Source organism: Diplotaxodon limnothrissa, linkage group LG7, assembly GCF_057381915.1.
Source record: "Diplotaxodon limnothrissa isolate DT_005_m linkage group LG7, D_limnothrissa_male_GT1.1, whole genome shotgun sequence".
Taxonomy (NCBI): Eukaryota; Metazoa; Chordata; class Actinopteri; order Cichliformes; family Cichlidae; genus Diplotaxodon; species Diplotaxodon limnothrissa.
Genome location: NC_140602.1, coordinates 45,492,068 through 45,514,272, shown reverse-complemented (window position 1 = coordinate 45,514,272; position 22,205 = coordinate 45,492,068). Strand labels below are relative to the sequence as shown.

At 39.7% G+C, this 22,205-nt stretch overlaps 1 protein-coding gene across 2 annotated transcripts; it reads left to right on the top strand.

The window, feature by feature from the left end:
- The first annotated feature begins 915 nt into the window (after nucleotides 1–915).
- Nucleotides 916–21,743, top strand: LOC146628936 (bone morphogenetic protein 1-like). Of its 2 annotated transcripts, none has more exons than XM_085358211.1 (20): nucleotides 916–1,202; nucleotides 5,208–5,309; nucleotides 5,427–5,576; nucleotides 5,901–6,018; nucleotides 6,365–6,543; nucleotides 6,656–6,761; nucleotides 7,653–7,777; nucleotides 9,505–9,620; nucleotides 13,564–13,666; nucleotides 13,746–13,862; nucleotides 13,982–14,127; nucleotides 14,514–14,709; nucleotides 14,812–14,937; nucleotides 17,120–17,280; nucleotides 17,465–17,645; nucleotides 19,237–19,362; nucleotides 19,745–19,872; nucleotides 19,949–20,162; nucleotides 20,938–21,188; nucleotides 21,279–21,743. In XM_085358211.1, exons 1-20 carry the CDS (start codon nucleotides 1,076–1,078, stop codon nucleotides 21,411–21,413), a joined length of 2,907 nt encoding a protein of 968 aa, XP_085214337.1. In that variant the 5' UTR covers nucleotides 916–1,075; the 3' UTR covers nucleotides 21,414–21,743. The 2 variants fall into 2 exon arrangements, with proteins under 2 accessions (XP_085214337.1, XP_085214336.1); XM_085358210.1 differs by having other exon boundaries at nucleotides 17,117–17,280.
- The last annotated feature ends 462 nt before the right edge of the window (nucleotides 21,744–22,205 follow it).

Here is a 22,205-nt window from a genome sequence, read left to right as displayed (position 1 = left end):
CTTTCTTGAGTGTATTTCATCTCCCACCTTTCCACCAGGTGCCCTTGGTCTGATTTCCAGTCTCATCCCTCAGTCTTCTGGAGCAGGTGGATGCCTTTTCCAGCTGCTCCTAAGTGTCTTACAGGATTAATGTGCCAGATTATTATTATTACTATTATTACTATTATTATTATTATTATTATTATTATTATTATTATTATTATTTTATGTTAAATCACTCACGATAGAAGTCCCCTTCTATCAGTATCACTACAGTAAACCTTTCAGAAAGTTTCAAAACCTCATCACACATTACTTTCATAATTTCTTTTGATGGGAAATCTTACTGTACGTTATGTAAATAAATATAGATAAATAAACAGTTCTTTCGTTTGTTTTTGGAAATTAGATAAGACGGATAGTAAGTCTTTTGGCAAAAAATAATTAAATAAACGTTTTTTTCTTTTTCTTTTTTCTTTCTTTCTTTTTTTTAATTTTTATTTCCCTTAGCTTCAGTTATGAGTCAGCTCCTCTCTTAACTGCTGAGTCAGTATTCCCGCATTTCAGAGCTAACGTGTGAGTGGACCTTGTAGCCTGCAGGTGGTGTAGCGGGTCAGGAATCAGCACCCTGTGATAGTCTCTGAGGCATAAACAGTATCGGGATTCTGTTACACAAACAAGACCCAGTCTCTCTTATTTAACAGATGTAGGTTGTCGAGAAACAGTTGTAGTGCACAAATACAGGATGGGCTACATGTCAGCTTTGTGTTCCTGCTATAGGTGTTTTTGCCCTTTAATTTTAAATCTTTCTAACATGTTTATTAACACAGAAAGAAATGACACGGATTTTACCCGCGCTTACGTCCGATGTAAAGCCCCCTAAGTCACCTGACAGCAGGTGAAGCACCTCTCTGGCTTCAGAGGCATGGGTGTGTGCGTTGCTGTGCGCTCGGGGCTGGATGCCAGCGAAATCACTGCAGCAGCATGGAGACGTGAGGAAACAGCGCCGCTGGGCAGGAGAGTCTTTTCAGCGCCTTTTTCTCTTACTGCAGCACAATTACAAACTTTACCTCCTCTGCATATTTGATCAAAAGCAATGGAAGTCGTCCCTAGATTTTTGTTTGTTTGTCTTTGCGTTCCTCTGGCGGCTGATTGGGAGACTGTGGACGCAACTTTTACTGACCTCGGGGACGAAATCGACTACAAGGATCCATGTAAAGCAGGTACTGTCCATATTACTGTACATGATACCTCCTTCTCTTGTTGTGTGTTATTGGTGTATTTTTGGCTAACAGCTCGAAGTCTTGAAGGCTCCAATCCCTGTGAGAAGAGCTAGATGTTTATTAAAGGATAACCCTTTAAAAGAAGAAAAAATGATGCTCTCAGCTTAATAGGTGTGAAGACTGGATGTAAATAAACTTTAAACCAGGGAAAATATTTTCAGTCCAAAAATAATATTTACATATTTTTATTTTTTACATTTTATTGTTGTTTGAAAATATGTAGAATAGCAGCTAATCGATTGTGAGGATGTTACACAATATGTTTAAATACAAAAAGTGTAAATGTTTCACATCCTCTGGAACTAAAAGTGATTTTTTTTAACCTAAAGCTATTAAATCAAGTTTAATAAGAAGAAAAAAAACTGTTAAACGACATGAAAATGGTGTAAATGCAGTTTTAAAAGACAAACAAAACGATTGTGCCATTGCAAACTGCAGTGGTATTTACAAAAAGGACTAATTTTAAAGTCAAATGTAGACTTTCTGTACTGAAAAAGTTCAACCAATTATTTTTTTGTTTACACTTATTAATATGTGGGGGGTTTTTTCAAAGTAAAGCAAGCATGTTTTTATCTTTACTCAGTTGTAAGAAAGAGATGTAGAGGTGACAGTGATGCTATAGACACAGCACAGTATGTACCCCAAATTAATTTATTTAGTGAAATAATTGTTCTTTTAATCATGTTATACTTTAAAAAAAACTATTACTGTATTTTCAATTTTTTCAATTTTAGTGTTTAACAGTGTAAATTTTGTTACACTTCAAAGGTCTGTCATGTAAAATAACAGTAATATTAACATTAGCACTCTGGTAGAGTTAAAATAAATACATGCTCCAAAATAAAGTAATGTCATATTTCCTTAATATAATGACAGAGTATTGTGAGCAAGATGCAAGAAACTGCATCTGTTGAAATTAATGTGTTAAAGTACAGTAGTTGTTTTTTAAATGCAATGAAGAGTAACTTTAAATACCTGCAGTCAAGACAATACCATAACTTTCAATTAACATAAGTGCAGTGGTACATGGTACATGTCTGTGTTTTTAATATAAATAGGTTGTACTGTCATAACTAAAAGTTTAGGCAATGGCACAGATTTTGCGTTTCAGTTTTTTTTGTTACATTTTTACTTCTTTTGATGATGAAGAACAATCATAAGCATTTTATGAATTTCAAAGACTTTTATTGTTAAACAAAATACATTTTTACAAAGAGTCTGTATTTACAATGCTGACCCTTCTTCATAACTTCTGCAATTCTCCACGACGTGTTGGATATCAGCCTCAAAATCCTGTTTGATGGTGATCCAAACTCCACGATGTCCCCAGTATATGAGCTTCTGCTTGTCCATCCACTTTTTTAAGGTCTCGCTAAGGCATAAACTCTTGGTCTGGAGAGTTTCCTGGTATTGGATCGAAAATGTTAATTTGATGATTATCGAGGCACTTTCGACTCGCTTTTGGCTTGTGACATGGCGCTCCATCATGCATGAATGTGATTATGATCATCGTTGTGATCAACTTGGTGCACTGACAAGCCAGGAATGGTTGGTCATCAATCAGGATTTACCACAGAAGCCGACATCCAGGCAGTGTGTATATATATATATATATATATATATATATATATATATATATATATATATATATATATATATATATATATATATATATATATATATATATATATAAAACAAACAGTTCACTGCGGTTATCCTGGGCCTCCAGCAGGTTGGGGTTCCTTTTTCACTTGTGACTTCTGAAGCTTTCAAAACAGACCACTCTTCCACTCTGAGGGAGTTGCCTGGAGACTTGAGGTCACTGAGGCCGTGCCAGCACAACCCTCAGCTGGACTGTGGTGAAATCCCTCAAGCTCCAGAGCATGGGGTGCGCACTGCAGGGGTGACAGTCATTTACAGTCACCCTTTGCTTGAGAGAGTTTACTTCAAAGGCTGACACAGGGCCCACTACCTCTTTTCGTTTGTACTTTCAACGGTTGTTACACACACTGTTAAATGAGGTATTTAGAGGGAAAGACTCAAGTGAGCAGCTCTGCTTGGCCAATATGACGGATATTATTTTTCAAAGAGCGTTTCATGTCATCCTTGAGTTTTGAAAGTTATCTACAACCCTTAATTGTGTTCCTCACTCTCACCTTTGTTGGCCACTGGAAGATGTTGTGTAGCTAATCTTGTAGTTCAGCATAGAAGTTTATGGTTTCTTTGTTCACTTCCCCACGGCCTATTAGAGCCCAGTTTTCTGTCAGACTCTTCTTTAACAGTTCTCTGCAGCTGACACTGAGCTATGCCATATCTTGAAGCTGTTTCACCACTTTTGTCTTCTACTGTGTTTGCTGCACTGCTGACTTTGTAAGAAATCCTGTAGTGACGCAACTTGTTTTTTTCTTTTTTGTTTTTTTTTTAAGGTATTGCAGAAAAGTTGATGAGACCTTTACAAATCTACCTCTGGGGCATTTACCTCTGTGAATTTGTGGAGTTTACTCGTTTTCTGTGTCAAAGTGCAAATTCAGTCCATTTTATCTGCTGTTAGCATTTTATATACAGACCTGGATGAAAGAGCCAATGCTCATTTCTTTATGTTGTGGTATAGAAAATATGTGTAGTGGTTTATTGAAGCAAGAATACATGGAGAGCCAGTATATAAGGTAAAAAAAAAAATGAGTGCAATTTTAATAAGTTTGAATTTCAATATTTGCTCTGACCATCTTTATTCTTTAACACAGTCTGAGTCTGAGTCAGGTTTTTTGTAATGTCTTTATGTAGTCTTCAGGAATAGTTCTAGAGGCTTCTTGAAGGACATTCAAAGCTCTTCTTTGGCTGCTCTTTGTTCTGTTCTATCAAATATGATCCCACACTGCATCAGTAATGTTGAGGTCCAGGCTTTGGGGAGACCAATCCATGAGACTCGTGGATTGGTCTCCTTAATAAAAATTTATCAAACACTTTACAGGTGATACTGCATAGCGGATCAGAATCTAGTGGTATTTTTCTATGTTCATAATTCCACAAATTTTGACAAGATCTCCATCACCACTGACTAAAATGCAACTCCAAACCATGACAGAGCGTCCACTGTGTTTTACAGACAGCTGTGGACACACCGTTCCCTCGCCTTCTGACCTCCTCCATATATCTTGATAATGATTTAAATCAACAATTTGGATTCATCACTCCATCAGTCTAGTTCTTGTGTAATTTGGTATACCTCAGTTTTTCCTTTCTGTTTCTCTTTCCTAATAATGGCTTATTGACAGCCGTCCTTCCACTGAGACCATTTCTGATGAAGCTTCAGTGAACAGTAGATGAGCCAGATGCGTCTCTCAGATCCTCTGTCAGGGCCTTTCTAGACGTTTTTTCCTATTTCTTAAGGACATGACTTTCAGTTGCTGTTCATCTGTTGTAGATAGGTTTTTGGCCTTCCACTCTTTGTTTTTCTTCCACTTGTGCAGTTTACTTAGTTTAGTTAGACATGGTGCATCAGCACGGTCACAGTCCTGTAATGTATTCAGTTCACATCTTCCTTCCTTCCTTTAAAAGGACACAAACAGTCCTCAGATATGTTTTAGTTTGTGAGCCAAGGGCAGGTTGCAAAAAGAGATGACTTTAATAAGCTTGTTAAAGTAGATGAGACAATCCAATAAAAGTCCCACTGAAGGACAAACTAATAAGAAGAGTCAAAACATAAAAGACAAAATAAGGCAGCAGGAAGAGGTGAACATGAGCAAACCACAAGAAGAAATAGCAGCTCTAAAAAAACATGTAATCGAATGAGGACAAAAACACAGAGACTTTTGATATCAGCGACTTTATGCTCATGTTGTTGTGCGACTGCTCTTTAAGAGGTGCTTTCTAAAATTCTCCTCCCTGTCACTTTAACACAAAGTTATATATCTTCAATTTATCGGAGAACTTTTATCCTCATAGCTGCCTTTTTGGGAGACATCGCACTGGATGAAGACGACCTCCGCTTATTCAAAGGAGCTGATGATGCACAGCACGCTGTCCAGAGCAACCACACAAACTCAGGTGTCAAAACAGAGAAAACCCAACTAATATGTTAGGAATTCAAACTGAATGTGCAAATAAGGGGATCATAATCAAAAATAATCAAACTCCCCTGAACGTCCTATCTATCTTTTACAGCTAACAGTTCCACTTCCAGTGAAAACAGAAGGAGTGAGAGGGCTGCTGACAGACACAGCCTCCGTCGACAGAGGAGAGCAGCCACCGCCAGACCTGAGCGAGTATGGCCTGATGGTATCATCCCCTACGTGATCAGCGGAAATTTCAGTGGTGAGCTTTGGTGGACAACAATAAGTCTTACATCTGATTTCACCATGATAGGATGGTTGCAGGATATCAAAAAGCAAATGAATTTTAGGTGTAATGCTTAACAGTGCATCCACCTGACAATTCAACCAAAAAGAACTGACAACATACCAGACGGCATAGAGGTTATTTTCTGCAGACTTGCTGGGCCTCGAACTCTTCGGCTTGCCCTGTAGTGTGCATTGGGCACAAAAACATTTAAAAACCACTGCTTTAAGGAGTCTTTGTTGCCATGTGCAGCTTGGACATCCTGAAACTGTCAACGTCTAATTCAGAGTTTCCTTTCAGGCAGTCAGCGAGCCATTTTCCGTCAGGCGATGCGTCACTGGGAGAAACACATTTGTGTAACGTTCACAGAGAGGGCGACTGAAGAAAGCTACATTGTTTTCACTTACAGACCTTGTGGGTAAGTTGGGAGCATGTCAACATTTTTATGATGTCATCGGTTTTTTAACAGAAGTGTTTGTCTCAGCTTATTGGCTTAGAAAAAAAAACGCACAATGATCTAAACTAAAATTATTGGAGCTCTTATTCATTCATTTATTTATTTATTTGACCAGATTTATTGTTTCCACTGTTTTCTATTCAGAAACCATAGACTGTATATAAAAGATGGAAAGCTCAGACTGAATATTTTCTTTAAAAGTGGGCATATACCTCTCTTTATAGTTAACCTGTTAAAAACATGGGGGGGGGGGGGGGGGGGGGAATAAAAGCAGGATGTGGACCTGAATAGTGTCGCTGACCGGCAGGTGTTGCTCCTATGTGGGGAGGAGAGGTGGCGGCCCTCAGGCCATCTCTATAGGAAAAAACTGTGATAAGTTTGGCATCGTTGTGCATGAACTCGGCCACGTGATTGGCTTCTGGCATGAACACACACGTCCGGACCGTGATGAGCATGTAAGCATCATCAGAGACAACATTCAACAAGGTACTCTTACTGCATGCGTGCGTTGAGGATGAAATAAATATGTGGGAATGGATACTGATGCTGCAGATGTTTGTCTCTGCATTTAGTTCTTTGTCTGTTTGTCCATCAAAAGGGCAGGAGTATAACTTCCTGAAGATGGAACCAGGGGAGGTCGACTCACTGGGAGAGGTATACGACTTTGGCAGCATCATGCATTATGCAAGGAATACATTTTCCAGGTTGGCATCTTTTTTTGCTTCATGTTAGTATATTCTCAACAGAAATGTAAGGTTTTTTTCTTTTGTTTTTGTGTTTTTTTCTGAACATTTACACTTTTAGCTTTACCATATTTACATTAACAGGCAATTAAAAACCTTTCTTACGGAAGTTAAATATCTCTTAAATTCATGATTTTCTCTGCCTACCTCCAAACTGCGAACACACTAGCCTGACTAGCCCCACGTGTCATCGTTACCAAGCTTGTTTCTGATTATCTAACAGGGCTATACCCTGACCTGGTGTTTGTCCCTTGAGTCAGCTCTGCTTAGCATGCCTCACAGGAAACCTCTGGGGGATTTGTCCTGTATTGTTACAGAAGCGATTCCACACTAGTCTCCTTTTTTGTTTCTCTCCCATGCATGTCGTTGCCCCTTTCAGTTTCTCGGTGTTTTGGTTTTTTACCCCCATAACCACATTGCAGGTCTGGGTCATGGAGGCATGCCAAGCTAAAAAAAGGCCCGGCAGTTCAGTCTTTGTCAAACAATTTGGGGTGGAGTGGCCTTTTACTCTGGCATTCAGGAGCGGGCTCCACTGAGCCGGCTGGCACCGGCGAAAGGCCCCATTCAGAGCGCTCTGTTTGCACATGCTTGTCATTCATGGGTGCATCACCATGGGAACTGCAGGGTGGGAGCTCCGAACTCAGTGAAAGATTATCACAATCAATAAATCAAGGTCCTGAACAGGAGGTACATCAGAAAAATCATGTAGATTTCATCGATCCTTCAGTTTAAAACCTCTGAAACTCAGATCTTCTTGCACATCAGTAAAAGTTAGAAGTTAGAAGATGTTTTTTTTCTCTTCAGGCTTTAAGTGTTGTCACTGGATTCTTTGCTGTGGTTTTTTTGAAACAGAGGCATCTTCTTAGACACAATCTTGCCCCGTTATGATGTCAATGGAGTCAGGCCGTCTATTGGGCAGAGGACCAAGCTCAGTAAAGGAGACATTGCACAGGCCTGCAAACTCTACAAATGCGCAAGTAAGCTACATTTGATGTAGAGAGGCTACTCACCAAACTATATAATGAAATCCCATGTGGCCTTTATACTTTTATTATTCATTAATTTAAAAGTAACTGGTCTAACTGAAGATAAAACTCCTCTACCCTTGTCAAACAAAACAAAGGGTTAACAAAAAAGGTTCAGGAATTCTTGCTTGATATTAAATAGAGCAGAAAACCATGGAACAAAAACCTCCATATTCAGGAGAAATAATAAAATTTTACTCTTTGATAAAATTCTTCTACGATCAAACACAACAACACAAACGGTTTAAGATGCCAAAATTAAATCCCCCGTTCGCTTCATGCTATTTGGACAGCTGTGCCGACTTCAATATCTAATATGAAATCTTGTCAAAATACAGCAACACCAAATGCTGTCAGTTTAAAGAAAGAATAAATAAATATTTCACTGCAGTACATTTCTAAGAAAACAGTCTTGATGCCGTATTTTATCTGCTTTCTTGCAGAGTGTCTTCTGGAGTGCGTCACACTCATTTACCCACATTTCCAGGCAGACGTCTGCCGTTGATCCATTTACTGAGATCAACAGCAGACCTTTGGAGTTCCTGCGTCAATGAATATGTGAAAATTACTCGGCTCACTAATATGTTTCACAGACTCGTGGGCCTCATGTTCTAGCCGAGAATGACGCAGTGAACGATGGTCAGGTTAAGGTTGATCTTTAGACACACAGGAGTGTCGCTCCTCGTCTCTATCGAACCAATTATAGCAGCTGCTACTTGCAAAGCCAACAGACTATCCACGTAGCTGGATAGTCTGGAGAGTAGCTTTTATGTTTTGTTTAGAGACGCTCTTCACACTGATGGTTTCTAACTGCAGGACAGTGCAGACAGCAACTGTGTTGCGTACTGTAACTGCAATCGAGAAATGAAAAGCTGCTCACTCTTTAGGCAATTCTGATATAGGTAAGGCATGTGGTTTAAGACTCCTAAAAACTCTAACACTCCTGGATCCTTTTCATTTCTGTTTTATTTAGTTAGTGGTAGTTTTCAAGTTGAAACAGCAGTTTCAACCTGATGGCAGCATAATGAAAAGTCTCATCTCTACTGTCACAGGTTAAAAGTAAAAGTGCTTTTATTATTATATGCACCATGGACTGTTTCATACAGAAGATGATTAGAGTCACTGGAACAAAAAGTGGGCACATCTTTTTTTTTTCTTTTCCAGAATTCAGACTTTAATCTCAGGAAAAAAAGTCAGAATTCCGACTTTTTTCCCCTGAAGAGTGAGCAGCTTTCCATTTCTCGATTGCAGTTACAGTCAGAATTCTGACTTTTTTTCTCAGAATTCTGGAAAAGAAAAAAAAAGGTGTGTCCACTTTTTTCATCAGTGGCCCTAATCGTCTTGCATAGATTCAAGATGTGTTAAAAATCAGAGGAGACTATATGTTTTTATCCCCATTGTACACCCTATTTGAAGCAAGACATGGAACTCACTTATCATTTCTACTAATTCTGTGCTTGTGAGGCACTCATGACTGAGAGTTAATCATCACTGGTTTAAATAAATTGATTAAAAAATGATATTATTTCTCCCTAAAATGAAGTCCTTTGTGAACTGTTTTTTTTTTACCTGAACACCAATCAGATGATCAGTCAAGGCTTTGCAATGTTTCTTTCCTCACATCTTTCTGTTTTCAGTTCTTAGTTAAATATATTTTAAATAATCTCCTATTGTGACAGAATGTGGGGAAAGTCTGCAGGACAGTTGTGGAAACTTCTCTTCCCCTGGTTTCCCTAACGGATACTCGGCATACACCCACTGTGTCTGGAGGATTTCTGTCACTCCTGGAGAAAAGGTACTCAATATGTGGATGCATTAGCTCCATAAGGGCATGATCAGCATGGTTACTCACCTAATGAATTTATAAAGTCTTTATCCATAGTGATCATGAGCTAAATCAAAAGATAAAGTGGTAGTGCAACAAGATAATGATCTTAAACACATCATAGAATCATAATTTATTTTTCAAACTGCCAATTCAAAGCCCTGATGTTAGCAGTTAATGTGAGGAAATCCACTAACATCTTTCCAGGGAATACAGACACAGATAGCTGCAGATACCACAAACGAGCAGTCATTCTTATTTATGCTTATTTATGCATAAGAGCCCATGAGTAGTTAGTGGATTGTTATGTAGTTTCTTCAAGTGACTCCTCAAGTCATAAGGAAAAACTTAGCGTGGGAAAACTTGGCAGGCATGCAGACATCTGCGCGGAGCCTCGCCATCTGAAGAAGAAATTCATGCCACTTGAACTTCAGCAGATGCAGAAACTATAACGCACGCATTACAGTCGAAGCTGTTCTGCAAGGAGGACTTGAGTAAAGTTCAAATGAGGTCCATTAAGTGTTGTATTAATGCTCCATATTAGTTAGCAAGCATTCACAGCACATGGACTGCAACCATCATCTTTACTTCTTCTGCTAAGTTAACAAGTTTCCCAATCGCAGATGTATAATATTGAAAGAATTTTCTCAAATAAATTAGTGACCAAGACATATGTTTTTGTTTTTTTCTCATTTGTTTGGGCTGATTGGTGTTTCTAATTTAGCCACATGGATGCGGAGGTGAATATGGCTAAGTTAGTCTAGTTATTTCATTCATATAATAGCTACTTTTGGTTGCTCTTATTCACAAGGCGTCACCACAATGAGTCGTACTACGGTGGCCCTGAGAGGCCAAACGTACTGCAACTTAAGAAAACACCAGCAATAAGAAAAATGCTGCAAAAGCACACGAAACACAACGGAAATAGGAAAAACAACAACGGAAATAGGAAAAAACGAAACAGAAATAGGAAAAACAAAAACAGAAACAGGAAGAAACAGATTTCCAAAAGCACAAGGGAAGTGTTTCTGGGGGGACAATAACCCGACGGACCAGTTGCAACCAAAATATGCTAAGAATTTTGCTGGGAGACACTTAAAAGAAGTGGAGGATCTATCGGTTTTGTGAGAAAGGAAAAGATGAGAGTTAAGTGTGTTAGCCTAACTATTAGCCTGAAAATCCGTCATCAGTATTAAATGAATCATGATAAAATATGCCTACCATGTTTTGGGCTCCTGCAACTGGTCCGTCGGGTTATTGTCTCCCCATGATGTGGCACTGACCTCTCACATCATGAAGACCCTGGAAAGGCTCATCCTGGACCAGCTGCGACCCATAGTAAGACCACATCTGGATCCCCTTCAGTTCGCTTATCAGCCTCGTCTCGGAACAGAGGACGCCATCATCTACCTGCTCAATCGTGTCTACACCCATCTGGACCAGCCGGCGAGCACTGTGAGGGTCATGTTTTTTGACTTTTCCAGTGCTTTCAACACCATCAGGCCGACCCTCCTGGGTGATAAGTTAGCAGCGATGCAGGTGGATGCTTCTCTGGTGTCCTGGATTGTTGATTACCTGACAGGAAGACCACAATATGTACGTCTCCCACAGTGTGTGTCTGACAAGGTGATTAGCAACACAGGGGCACCACAGGGGACTGTCCTCTCCCCCTTCCTCTTCACCCTCTACACCACAGACTTCAGCCACTGCACAGAGACCTGCCATCTTCAGAAGTTTTCTGATGACTCTGCGGTGGTTGGATGCATCAGCAGGGATGATGAGACAGAGTACCGGGCTGTGGTCGACTCCTTTGTCACGTGGTGTGAGCAGAATCATCTGCAGCTCAACGTGGCAAAGACCAAGGAACTGATCGTGGACTTCAGGAAGACCAGGAAACACTTGACCCCTGTTTCAATCCAGGGGGTCAGTGTTGACATTGTGGAGGACTATAAATACCTTGGAGTACACATTGACAATAAACTGGACTGGGCTAAAAACACCACAGCACTTTACAGGAAGGGCCAGAGTCGTCTCTATTTTTTGAGGCGACTGAGGTCCTTCAACATCTGCCAGAAAATGCTGAGGATTTTCTATGAGTCTGTGGTGGCCAGTGCGATCCTCTATGCTGTTGCATGCTGGGGGAGCAGGCTGAGGGTCGCAGATGCCAACAGACTTAATAAACTGATCCGTAAGGCCAGCAATGTTGTGGGGATGGAGCTGGACTCCCTCAAGGTGGTGTCGGAGAGGCGGATGCTGTCCAAGATAAAGACAATGTTGGATAACACCTCCCACCCACTCCATGACATGTTGGTCAGTCACAGGAGCACGTTCAGTGAGAGACTGAGATTACCGAAAAGCACCACTGAACGACACAGGAAATCATTCCTGCCTGTGGCCATCTCCCTGTACAACGCATCCACTTAACACACTGTTTGCTGCTACAACTACACATGTTTCTTTTCCAACTATTTATTTATAAGTGACTTATGTATGTATGTATGTATATATATGTATATATTGTACTATTCTTAGTTAGCGTATTGTCTGTCTTGTCTTAATGTTGGTTTAAAATGGAGCACTGTAACAAAAAATAATTTCCCCCAGGGATCAATAAAGTATTCTGATTCTGATTCTGATTCTGATTCAGAAACACTTCCCTTGTGCTTTTGGAAATCTGTTTTTCTCCATTTCTGTTTTGTTTTTTCCTATTTCTGTTGTCATTTTTCATATATACGTTGTGTTTTGTGTACTTTTGCAGCGTTTTTCTTATTGCTGGTGTTTTCTTAAGCTGCAGTCCGTTTGGCCTCTCAGGGCCAACGCCAGTGTTAGTCAAGTTACTTGAAAAAAGTAATCAGTAATTAGTTACTGATTACTTCCCCCCAAAAGTAATCTTGCTAGTTTACTTTACTGGTTACTTATTTTCAAAAGTAATTAGTAACTTAGTTACTTTTTTAAAAGATGATTTACAACCTGAATAGGTGATAAAGCGAGAGATCTTTCAGCCCAGTTCTATTGTTTCTGCATAATCCATCATATAAAATGTAATCAAATGAAAAAGTCTCATTTTGAAAGTAGTTTTTTTAGTTTTAATATTTTAACTTTACGCATGAAGCAAAAATTAAATTATATGCAACATTCTCTGACTGGAAGAAAATTGTTTAACATTTAAACCTATTTTCTGCACATTCCAGCACATAAATTAAAAGTTTGTTGTGTTTACACTCAGTCTTTCAAATAGATGCACGTATAAGACAGCAGAAAATAAATAAAATCAAAGACTCAGCGGTCCTGTTGCTCTATTTTCACCGTAAAGCAGGAGTGGGGCAGGCGGAGGTTTGCCCTGGTGCAGGTGTGTCGTAGCGGTCAGTGGAAGGATCTGGGAGTTTCACATTCCCGTCGTAGCGCACTCGGTGCTTACTCTGAAGTTTAGGGGGTTTTTTGCTCTAAAAATAAGTTTTCTTCCCATGTAGTGTGCAGCAGACGCTAATGTTTTTGTCACTTTTTACGGAATCAAACTCAAAGTAAGGTCAGTACTTCCACGCTTTAAACCCTACACGCTCATACTCTCTCCCGCACTCGATATATTATCCATTGTTGATCTGCACTCACTTACATCATTGTCATGAGACACTCTCGCAAAAAAATCACGGTTTTAGTAACACAGTAATGCAGCGTGCTTTAGTAACAGTAATCTAATGACCTTTTTGCAATAGTAATCCTTTACTTTACTTGTTACCTGAAAAAAGTAATCGGATTACACATTTTGATTTGGCAGATTTTTTCTAGCACAACCCAAATGAATTTGTATCACCTTCCACCTTTTTTACCTCTTTTGGGACGACACAGATGTCGAATCTTGATGCCAGATCATTTGCTAACACCCTGGTGTCCTTCTGTCTCCTCTGCATCTTAGATTGTTCTCAATTTTACGTCCATGGACCTCTTCAGGAGTCACTTGTGCTGGTACGACCATGTCGAAGTCCGGGACGGCTTCTGGAGGAAGGCTCCTCTAAAAGGTCTGTTTTACTTGCGTCTCTAATGTGAAGTTCTTACCGAGAAGAAATGACAGTTTGGGGTTTTTTTGCACTTTTGCAGGGCGCTTTTGTGGAGACACACTTCCAGCTCAGATTATCTCGACCGACAGCCGACTGTGGATTGAATTCAGGAGCAGCAGCAGCTGGGTGGGCAAAGGATTTTCAGCTGTTTATGAAGGTACAATGCTCAGTTTTCCCATGCATCTCCTTTTGGTACAGATGTGAATTTGGCCATATGAAAGCAAGTCTGTGACTGTAATCAACTGGTGCTTATGTCACTTCTCACCTCCTGTGCAGCCATCTGTGGAGGAGAGGTGAAGCGGGAGAGCGGCCAGATCCAGTCGCCTAATTATCCTGATGAATACCAGTCCAACAAAGAGTGTGTGTGGAAAATCACAGTGGCAGAGGGGTTTAATGTTGGCCTCTCCTTTCAGTCATTTGAGGTAAAATTACCTCTTTTGTTGTTATTCCTGCATTCTGGCAACGTGCTAGCAAATAAAATTAAAAGGTGGTCCCTGCAGTGAATGGTGCAGTTGGCATATAGAGAGGAATGGCCAACCTGGAAAGATTTAAAACAGTCTTAGCTAATTTGCAAAGATTTTAATGTGCTGCTATGTTGGAACTTGTTTTATTAAACTTGTTAAATAATTACCTACTATACTATAGTACTATAGCAACTTTTTTAAACTTTGAAAAGTCTACAGAGTGTCAGCAGAAAAAAAACATCTCACTTTTATTGTTTGTGGATGGCGAGGATGACGCTTTGGACAGACTTCACAATCCTCTGCTGTAATGTCTATTAGCAGACTTTTGTGTCCGCGCTGTGCAGATTGAGAAACACGACAGTTGTACCTACGACTACGTGGAAGTGAGAGACGGCGCTTCAGAGAGCAGCCCGCTGCTCGGACGTTTCTGCGGGTACGACAAACCAGACGACATCAAAAGCACCTCCAACCAGCTCTGGCTCAAGTTTGCATCTGACGGATCGGTCAACAAAGCTGGGTTTGCGGCCAACTTTTTTAAAGGTCAGAAGGTCATTTTAGCAGCAAACAATCTGGCGGCAGTGAGACCTGTTTGATGCATTTGTCTGGCACAGAAAACTAGTAATTGCCATTTCCTTTTGTTAGAGATGGATGAGTGCTCCAGACCTGACAATGGTAATTGCAAGCAGCGCTGTCTGAACACACTGGGTAGCTACAGATGTGCTTGTGACCCGGGGTATGAGCTGGCAGCTGACAAACACACCTGTGAGAGTGAGTTTACAGCCTGACTGCTCATATTAAATTACTGTCAACTTCAGAATGCCACTGCTTCACGATATGAAGTACACTCTGACGAGTATATTCCCTCTACATGATATATACTCACTATGTACACCTTTAACTGCTCATTAACCAAATATCAAATCATCGAAACATGTCAGCAAGACAGTATATTTAGGCATGAAGAAATGGTCAAATGATCTGCTGAAGTTCAAACTTGAGCATCAGAATTGGGAAGAAATGTGACGCTGAACTTATCAGACGGACTGTTCCTAGTGATTTTCTGTGATTTTCCCACACATCCATCTTTAGTATTTACAGAGAATGGTCCAAATAAGTAAAAATAACCAGCAAGCAGCAAGCATTTAACATTTAAGCATGACCACTCTCGGTTTATCAGAATTTACCAGATATTTAATGTTAGCTTTGGCTTGGATGAATAGTGGGTCTTATCTGAGTCTTGTAGCCTTGAAGATGGTAGCAGATGTGCATGGCCGTGTAGTTGCCCGACACTTGTCGAAGAAATAAGAATTTACTCTTGACTAACTTGACTCTCAGTTTCTAAGCTTTTAAAATACACCAACTTCTTTAAATCCTTAAACTATAGAAAAAACAAAAACTTTGCAGATTCCTCTGCCTCCATCAGTGACTCTGCTGAAGTGTTGTTGCTGTATGTCTCTGCAGGTCACCATGGAAACACTTCATGCAAGTTTCATGTTGTAAACTAAACACTATTTATTTATTTTACACTACACTATTCTATACTTTATTTATTATTATAGTGTAGTATATTAATATGTATATAAATATACTAGGCTATAGCTTCCCTAGTTCACTGCTGTGAAAAATTAATACAAATGGTGACTGATGATTCAGAAAAGAAAGATGGAAATTCCAACCTGCACTGATGAGGTTGATGAGGTGTCTTAGGGGTTAAAACACTGGGTCGTTAGCTTTGGAGGGGAATGATGCATAAATTTGAAGCCTGACAGCATCTCTTGTATATGTAGCTCTGGTCTTTTGGATAAAGTGGCCCTTTAAAGAGCTCAGCGGCTGAGACCTTTTTGTATTTTGTAAAACCTAAAGCCCCACAGCATAATAATAATAATTCTAATAGTTTATATGAGAAATTCATTATTTATGAAGCTACCTCATGTCATATTTTCTTGGATACTGATGTTTAGAGAGGCCCCACTCACTATGGGAAACACACATGTGCACAATAATAATTCCATAATCCCTGCAGGTACTGACTTTAGAGGGAGAATCAAGACACATAATAAAGTTGAGTTTAGGTAAGGGTTCAGATTTTCAAAATAAAAGATATTTTAACCACCTCGTAAAACAGTCTCTGGTTAACAAATGAGTCCAGTGTGTGATGACTGCTTCCAACAGTATAATGTCACAAAGCTCAGATGATCTCAGAACGGCTTCTTGGCCAGGACAGTGACTTCACTGTACTCAAATGGCCTTCACAGTGACCGGTCCAATACACCACCTTTCAGATGTGGTGAAACAGCAGATTCACATTGTTATTGTGCAGCTGACAAATCTGTTTGTAAATTCTGTAGTTTAGAATTTCTGCCATGTCATGCTTAATTTTACAGTAGTGCGCCTAAGCTGCCAGCTCTATTATGCCTACAGTTAAATCCCACAGCTTTTTCCCTGTGCTATAAATACATAGATGTAAACCTAAAGTTATATAGGCCATATATATATGATTTCTGATAATAATCCTGAGTATTTGGGACTCGCAGGTGTTACTAGAATGAGATTTTTACCTTGTTGAGTCTTGATTCCAAGGAAGCTTCCTGTTTCTACCACATGAGGGCAGCGCTCCCCTGTTGTATCTTCACAAAGAACTTAGATCTTGATTCATCGTTTTAAAAGTGTTTGCAGACACAAATAGCAGTAGGAGCTGACGTTTACTCTCATTTTAAAAAAATAACAAATAATCTAACTAATGGTGTTAAATTTAAGGATGTCTTTTTCTATTTCCAGTACCACAATTTCAAATCCATCAGTTTAATTATTTAGATTATTTTTAAAATAACATTCAGTTTCAAATTTTGTTTTTGTTTTCTTTTGTTGTTTCTGGGAATTTGGGGTTTTGTTTTGTTTTTTGTTTTTTTTACTTTTACCACTTAAATCTGTGTTTTTGCCCCACCAGCAGCTGCCTGTGGTGGATTCATCACCATGCTGAATGGCTCCATCATCACCCCCGGCTGGCCCAAAGAATACCCACCCAACAAGAACTGTGTCTGGCAGCTAGTGGCACCCATTCAGTATCGCATCACCCTGGTGTTTGATGTGTTTGAAACCGAAGGAAATGATGTTAGTGGGGGTTTTTGTGATTTGCTAGGAAAGTGCTTGTACACATGGTTAAAGAGCATTCAGCAGGAATAAATACCTGATAAAAATCTCTCGTGCTAAAATATATCTGTAAAAAATACATCAAGTGAATGATGTACATCAATACATTTATTAACAGGGATCATTTCTGTGTGTTTCCCATCAGGTGTGTAAATATGACTTTGTGGAAGTGCGCAGTGGGTTGAGCTCAGACTCAAAGCTTCACGGCAAATTCTGTGGAGCAGAGAAACCAGAGGTCATCACCTCCCAGCAGAACAACATGAGAATTGAGTTTAAGTCTGATAACACCGTCTCCAAGAGAGGCTTCAAGGCTCATTTCTTCTCTGGTGAGTTGACTGATGATTTAGGAAGCATAGAAGGAACTGCAGAGTAAATGTATCTGTTATGGTAACTGGAGGGACTCAAACACAGGACTCCTTGGCTCAAAGGAAGAACAGAGGGTTTATTCACAAACACCAGGTGAAATGTGCAACAGTGACAAAGTGCTATATACAAGGGTGCGGGGATCAGGGCTCCAGGGAATCCACAGGGAAAAGCAGGGGAACACTCTCACTCCTCTTCAGTCTCTCTTGGTGTCTCACCAGTCTCTCACTCCTCTCTCGCACCAGAATCTCTGTAGGCAACAAGGGCAGGTCCACGGTGTCTGTACACAGGAAACAATGCGTTAATGCAAGAAGCAAAACCACAGGAACTAGACTGCAGTGTCCTAGCCAGGATTTCACTAACACAGGTCAAGCATCGAGCCAGCGAAGAGCAGTCTTGCTTCTTCCCTTTAGTAGAGGCCAGTTAATGAGACGCAGGTGTTCATCTCACAGGTATGTAGGCCAAAGGCGGGAGCCCACAATGAACTCCGCCCAGGCGACAGAGGGAGAGAGAAAAAAGAGAAAACAACACAGAATTTCTCAGGCGGATCTGCTGGACCGTGACAATAACAGTATGGTGCAGGGAAAACGGCAAAACCAGAAAGATGCAGTCCGCTGACTTCACAATGAGATATAATGTATCACAGAGATATAATCTTACACAACCTTACCCAGAATGCTTAGTCTTCGTGTGTAAACACATTCTTCCTCTTGTGTATTTTTATTATTCACATCAAAATCTGAGGATTTTCTCTTCTTTTACAGTTCTTTATTTTTGCCCCTTTAATCAAGCTAGTCAAATAATATAACAATAAAATCAAAGCACAAAATTTCAATAGAACAGAATAGAATAGCTACTTTATTGTGATTCAGAACACAGACAAGTTTGTGCACATTAGAAAAAAACATTTGGTGCATTTACTCACCATTGGACTGTACGGCTTAAATCATAATACAATCAAAATCTAAAGATTTTCCAGAATATGGAACTGAAAATGATCATAATAGTTCCCCTTTTAAAGTCTGGCTAATGATCAGATTACATGTTTTTATGCAATATCATCAGATAAACAGCTACCTGAAGTTATTTACTTTTCCTCAGCAACACTAAAAAGCACGTTAAAACTCTGTACAGTACGACAATGTATGATTTCTAGCAGCCATGTAATCCTAAAATCCTGTGCCTAATGTAGCAGACATTTCCTTCTTGAGGAAAGGCTTAATCTCAGTCTGACCCAATAAGTTCTGATGCCTGCTTTCACACATTAGAGTGTGGGAAAAATTCTATTCTGATTATTTCAGATTATTCTGAAATGTATTATGTAAACTGCCTAGAGTACCAGGATCAGCAAGCTCTATATAACTTTTGGGAATTATTTTTACATCAGTCAAATCCTTATAAATGATATATACTATGTGTAGTAGTGTCAAAATAAAAAGCAAAATTACAAATTACTTCTACAATATCTCAATGTTACTGTTTGTCACTGGAATTTGTTGCTAGTGACAATAAAGTTTCTATTGTATTCTATTCTACTCTATTCTATGTCCGCAGATATAGATGAGTGCTCCAAAGGTAATGGAGGCTGCCAGCATGAATGTGTAAACACCTTCGGGAGCTACAGCTGTCAGTGCCGCAGGGGCTTCATGCTGCACGACAACAGGCATGACTGCAAGGAAGGTGCAGTATGTCCACTGTTCACTCATCAGTGTGATGTATGGCCTTATATATCCTTACTTTTCTCTAGTGGACACATGAAGCTATCGTTTGTGATTCACTTACTATCTAAAGATGAAGTAGTCTCCTAGAGGGAACACACCCTTTACCAGCTGCTGCATATTTACAGACAAAAGTTTGACCTTAGGACTATTTATTAATAGCCTGAGTGGGAAAGTAGGATTGCTTAAGGGCAGCTTTAGTTTTGCTTTCATTTTGACAGTTAATATGTTCGGCCTGTTTTCCACAGCATGACCTCAGAGGATGCTTGTGCTGGAGAAAAGGAAATGATGTGCAGCTGTCATTGTTTTGCATCCTGCTTTGTTTTTGTTTATTTTTTTTACAGCGGGATGTGATCATGTGATAAACAGTGTGTCCGGCACCATCGCCAGCCCCAACTGGCCTGACAAATATCCCAGCAAGAAGGCTTGCACCTGGTCTCTTTCTACAACCCCGGGCCATCGAATCAAACTCGTATGTCACGATGCCAAAATTAAAACTGTTCAAAACCATTTATATCGTTTTAAGTTTAACTCGAAACAATTTCCAGATTTTTAATGAGGTCGACATGGAGGCTCATCTGGAGTGCGCTTATGATCATCTGGAGATTTATGACGGAAGAGACAATCGCGCCGCGACTCTGGGACGCTTTTGTGGCACCAAAAAGCCTTCTCCGGTCATCTCCAGCGCCAACAAAATGTTCCTGCGTTTCTTCTCCGACAACTCTGTGCAGAAGAGAGGGTTTGAGGCTTCGTACAGAGCAGGTGAGCAAACTACAGTGGCACAAAACGCAAATAGAAAAATGCTACAAAAGCACTGAAAACACAACAAAGGTTAAATAAAGGACAACAGAAAAAACACGATAACAAACACAAACGCGTTTTTGGAAAAACACCAATGTGAGTGAACAGCTGCAGAAGTGACAAGCTAACAGTTGCTTTGCTAACAGCAAACATGTGTGTACGTGTTATATGAATCATAACACTCCATGAATCCTTTGAACACGTCTCAGTGAAAGCCTTCCCATGTTTTGGTCTCCATCAGCTCCACAGCTGTTAATGTCTCCTCAAAAACACTTGAATCTTTGAATCCTTTGTGTTGGATTCAGTTTCCATTTCCAACTTCCATTGTGTTTTGAGAGATTTTGTTTTTTTCAGTTGTCTTTGTGTTCTAGTCAACTTCTATTGTGTTTTATTCAGCTTCTATTTTGCTTTGTTCAGTTTCCTTTGTATTTTATTCAATTCACCTTATGTTTTGTAAGATTTTCTTCAACTTATTTTGTGTTTTGATTGCTTTTACAGTGTTTTCTGTTTGTCTGTGTTTTCTTAAGTTGTTTTGCATCTCAGGGCCACTGTAGTAAACAGACTATAAAATACTGCTCTGCTGAAAAAGAAGAAAAAACCCCAAGCAAAAATAGAGTAAAATGGTGTTTTGAAGACAGAATAAAAGCTCAAAAATGTCACAATTCAGCTGCATTCCTTCCTAACTTTTATGAGTTCCTCTTTTTGACCCTCTAATTTTGTGGTTGTGGATTCTCAGAATGTGGAGGAAGCTTTAAAGCAGAGGTCAAGACAAAAGATCTGTACTCCCATGCCCAGTTTGGAGATAACAACTACCCTGGAGGCTCTGACTGTTTGTGGGTGGTAACTGCTGAGAAGGGTTACGGTGTCGAGATCATCTTCCAAGTGTTTGAAATTGAAGAGGAGGCTGACTGCGGGTACGATTATGTGGAGCTATATGACGGCGCTGACACCAAGTCTCCCAGGCTGGGACGATACTGCGGATCTGGGGTAGGGCTGAATAAAATCAGTCTCGCTCACTAATTTCTATTTTTTATTTATTTGTTTATTTACTTGTCTGTATCGGTTGCTTTTCCTCAGGCCCCAGAGGACGTGTACTCAGCTGGAGACTCCATTGTTCTAAAATTTCACTCGGATGACAGCATCAATAAAAAAGGCTTTCATGTACGCTACATAAGCACAAAGTTCCAGGACACATTACACGTAAGCAAGTGACTTTCCAAACCTTCCCCAAACCTAAATGGAGACTTCACCCCTAGCATTTGGTTGGTCACACCCATTTCCTGGCGAGGAGTGAATGCACGGGTTGATACCACAAACAACAGCCCAAACGCTTTACATTGACTTCTGTTAGACAGACTGAAGCCATGCAGAGACATTACATCTTCACTCTTCATCATCATATAGCCCTGTACCGTAACAGTTTGAATGATTTCATATATAAATATACAATCGCACCACTTGTAATGAGCTGATTGGAGCGCTGTTTTAAAATGTAAAATGTATATATTGTGATAATAGTTTGCCTTTTTATTTTAATCATAATTTCCACTGTGTCACTTTTTTCTCTCTGAGGTTGAAACCTTCATCACTTCTGTTGGATGTAGTGCAGTTTCGTGTATTATATTACTTGATAAATTAACTTAATATGTATGGAAATCAGCAAAACTGTATTCTTGAATCATACCTAATCTCTTATTTAAGATTATATTCTTATCTGGCTTTGCTTTAAATTAGTTTAGTTTTTGAGTTTGTATGTCAGCCATCCTCTACAGCTTCTTGTTGTTGCTTCACAGCAGTTAAGGTTTTTTTCACCCGATCAAAAACGATTCCTTAAACTCCTGGACTACTTGTTAATCGGGAAGTTTTTCCTTTGCTGAACTTGGCATAAATGCATGCAAATTATCACCTGCTGCGTGTGGTTACAGCTGCATCATCACTGATGCTGAGCGTGCGGAGAGGACGCTAATGTCTTGGACAAATGTTTGATTTTTGTTGTGAACAAAG

Excerpts from the sequence above, each read along its gene's own strand:
- LOC146628936 (XM_085358210.1), top strand. The coding sequence starts at position 1,076 with ATGGAAGTCGTCCCTAGATTTTTGTTTGTTTGTCTTTGCGTTCCTCTG. Across the intron at positions 13,863-13,981 it reads ATTTTCAGCTGTTTATGAAG|CCATCTGTGGAGGAGAGGTG; the intron begins GTACAATGCTCA and ends CCTCCTGTGCAG. Across the intron at positions 19,873-19,948 it reads CGGGCCATCGAATCAAACTC|ATTTTTAATGAGGTCGACAT; the intron begins GTATGTCACGAT and ends AACAATTTCCAG.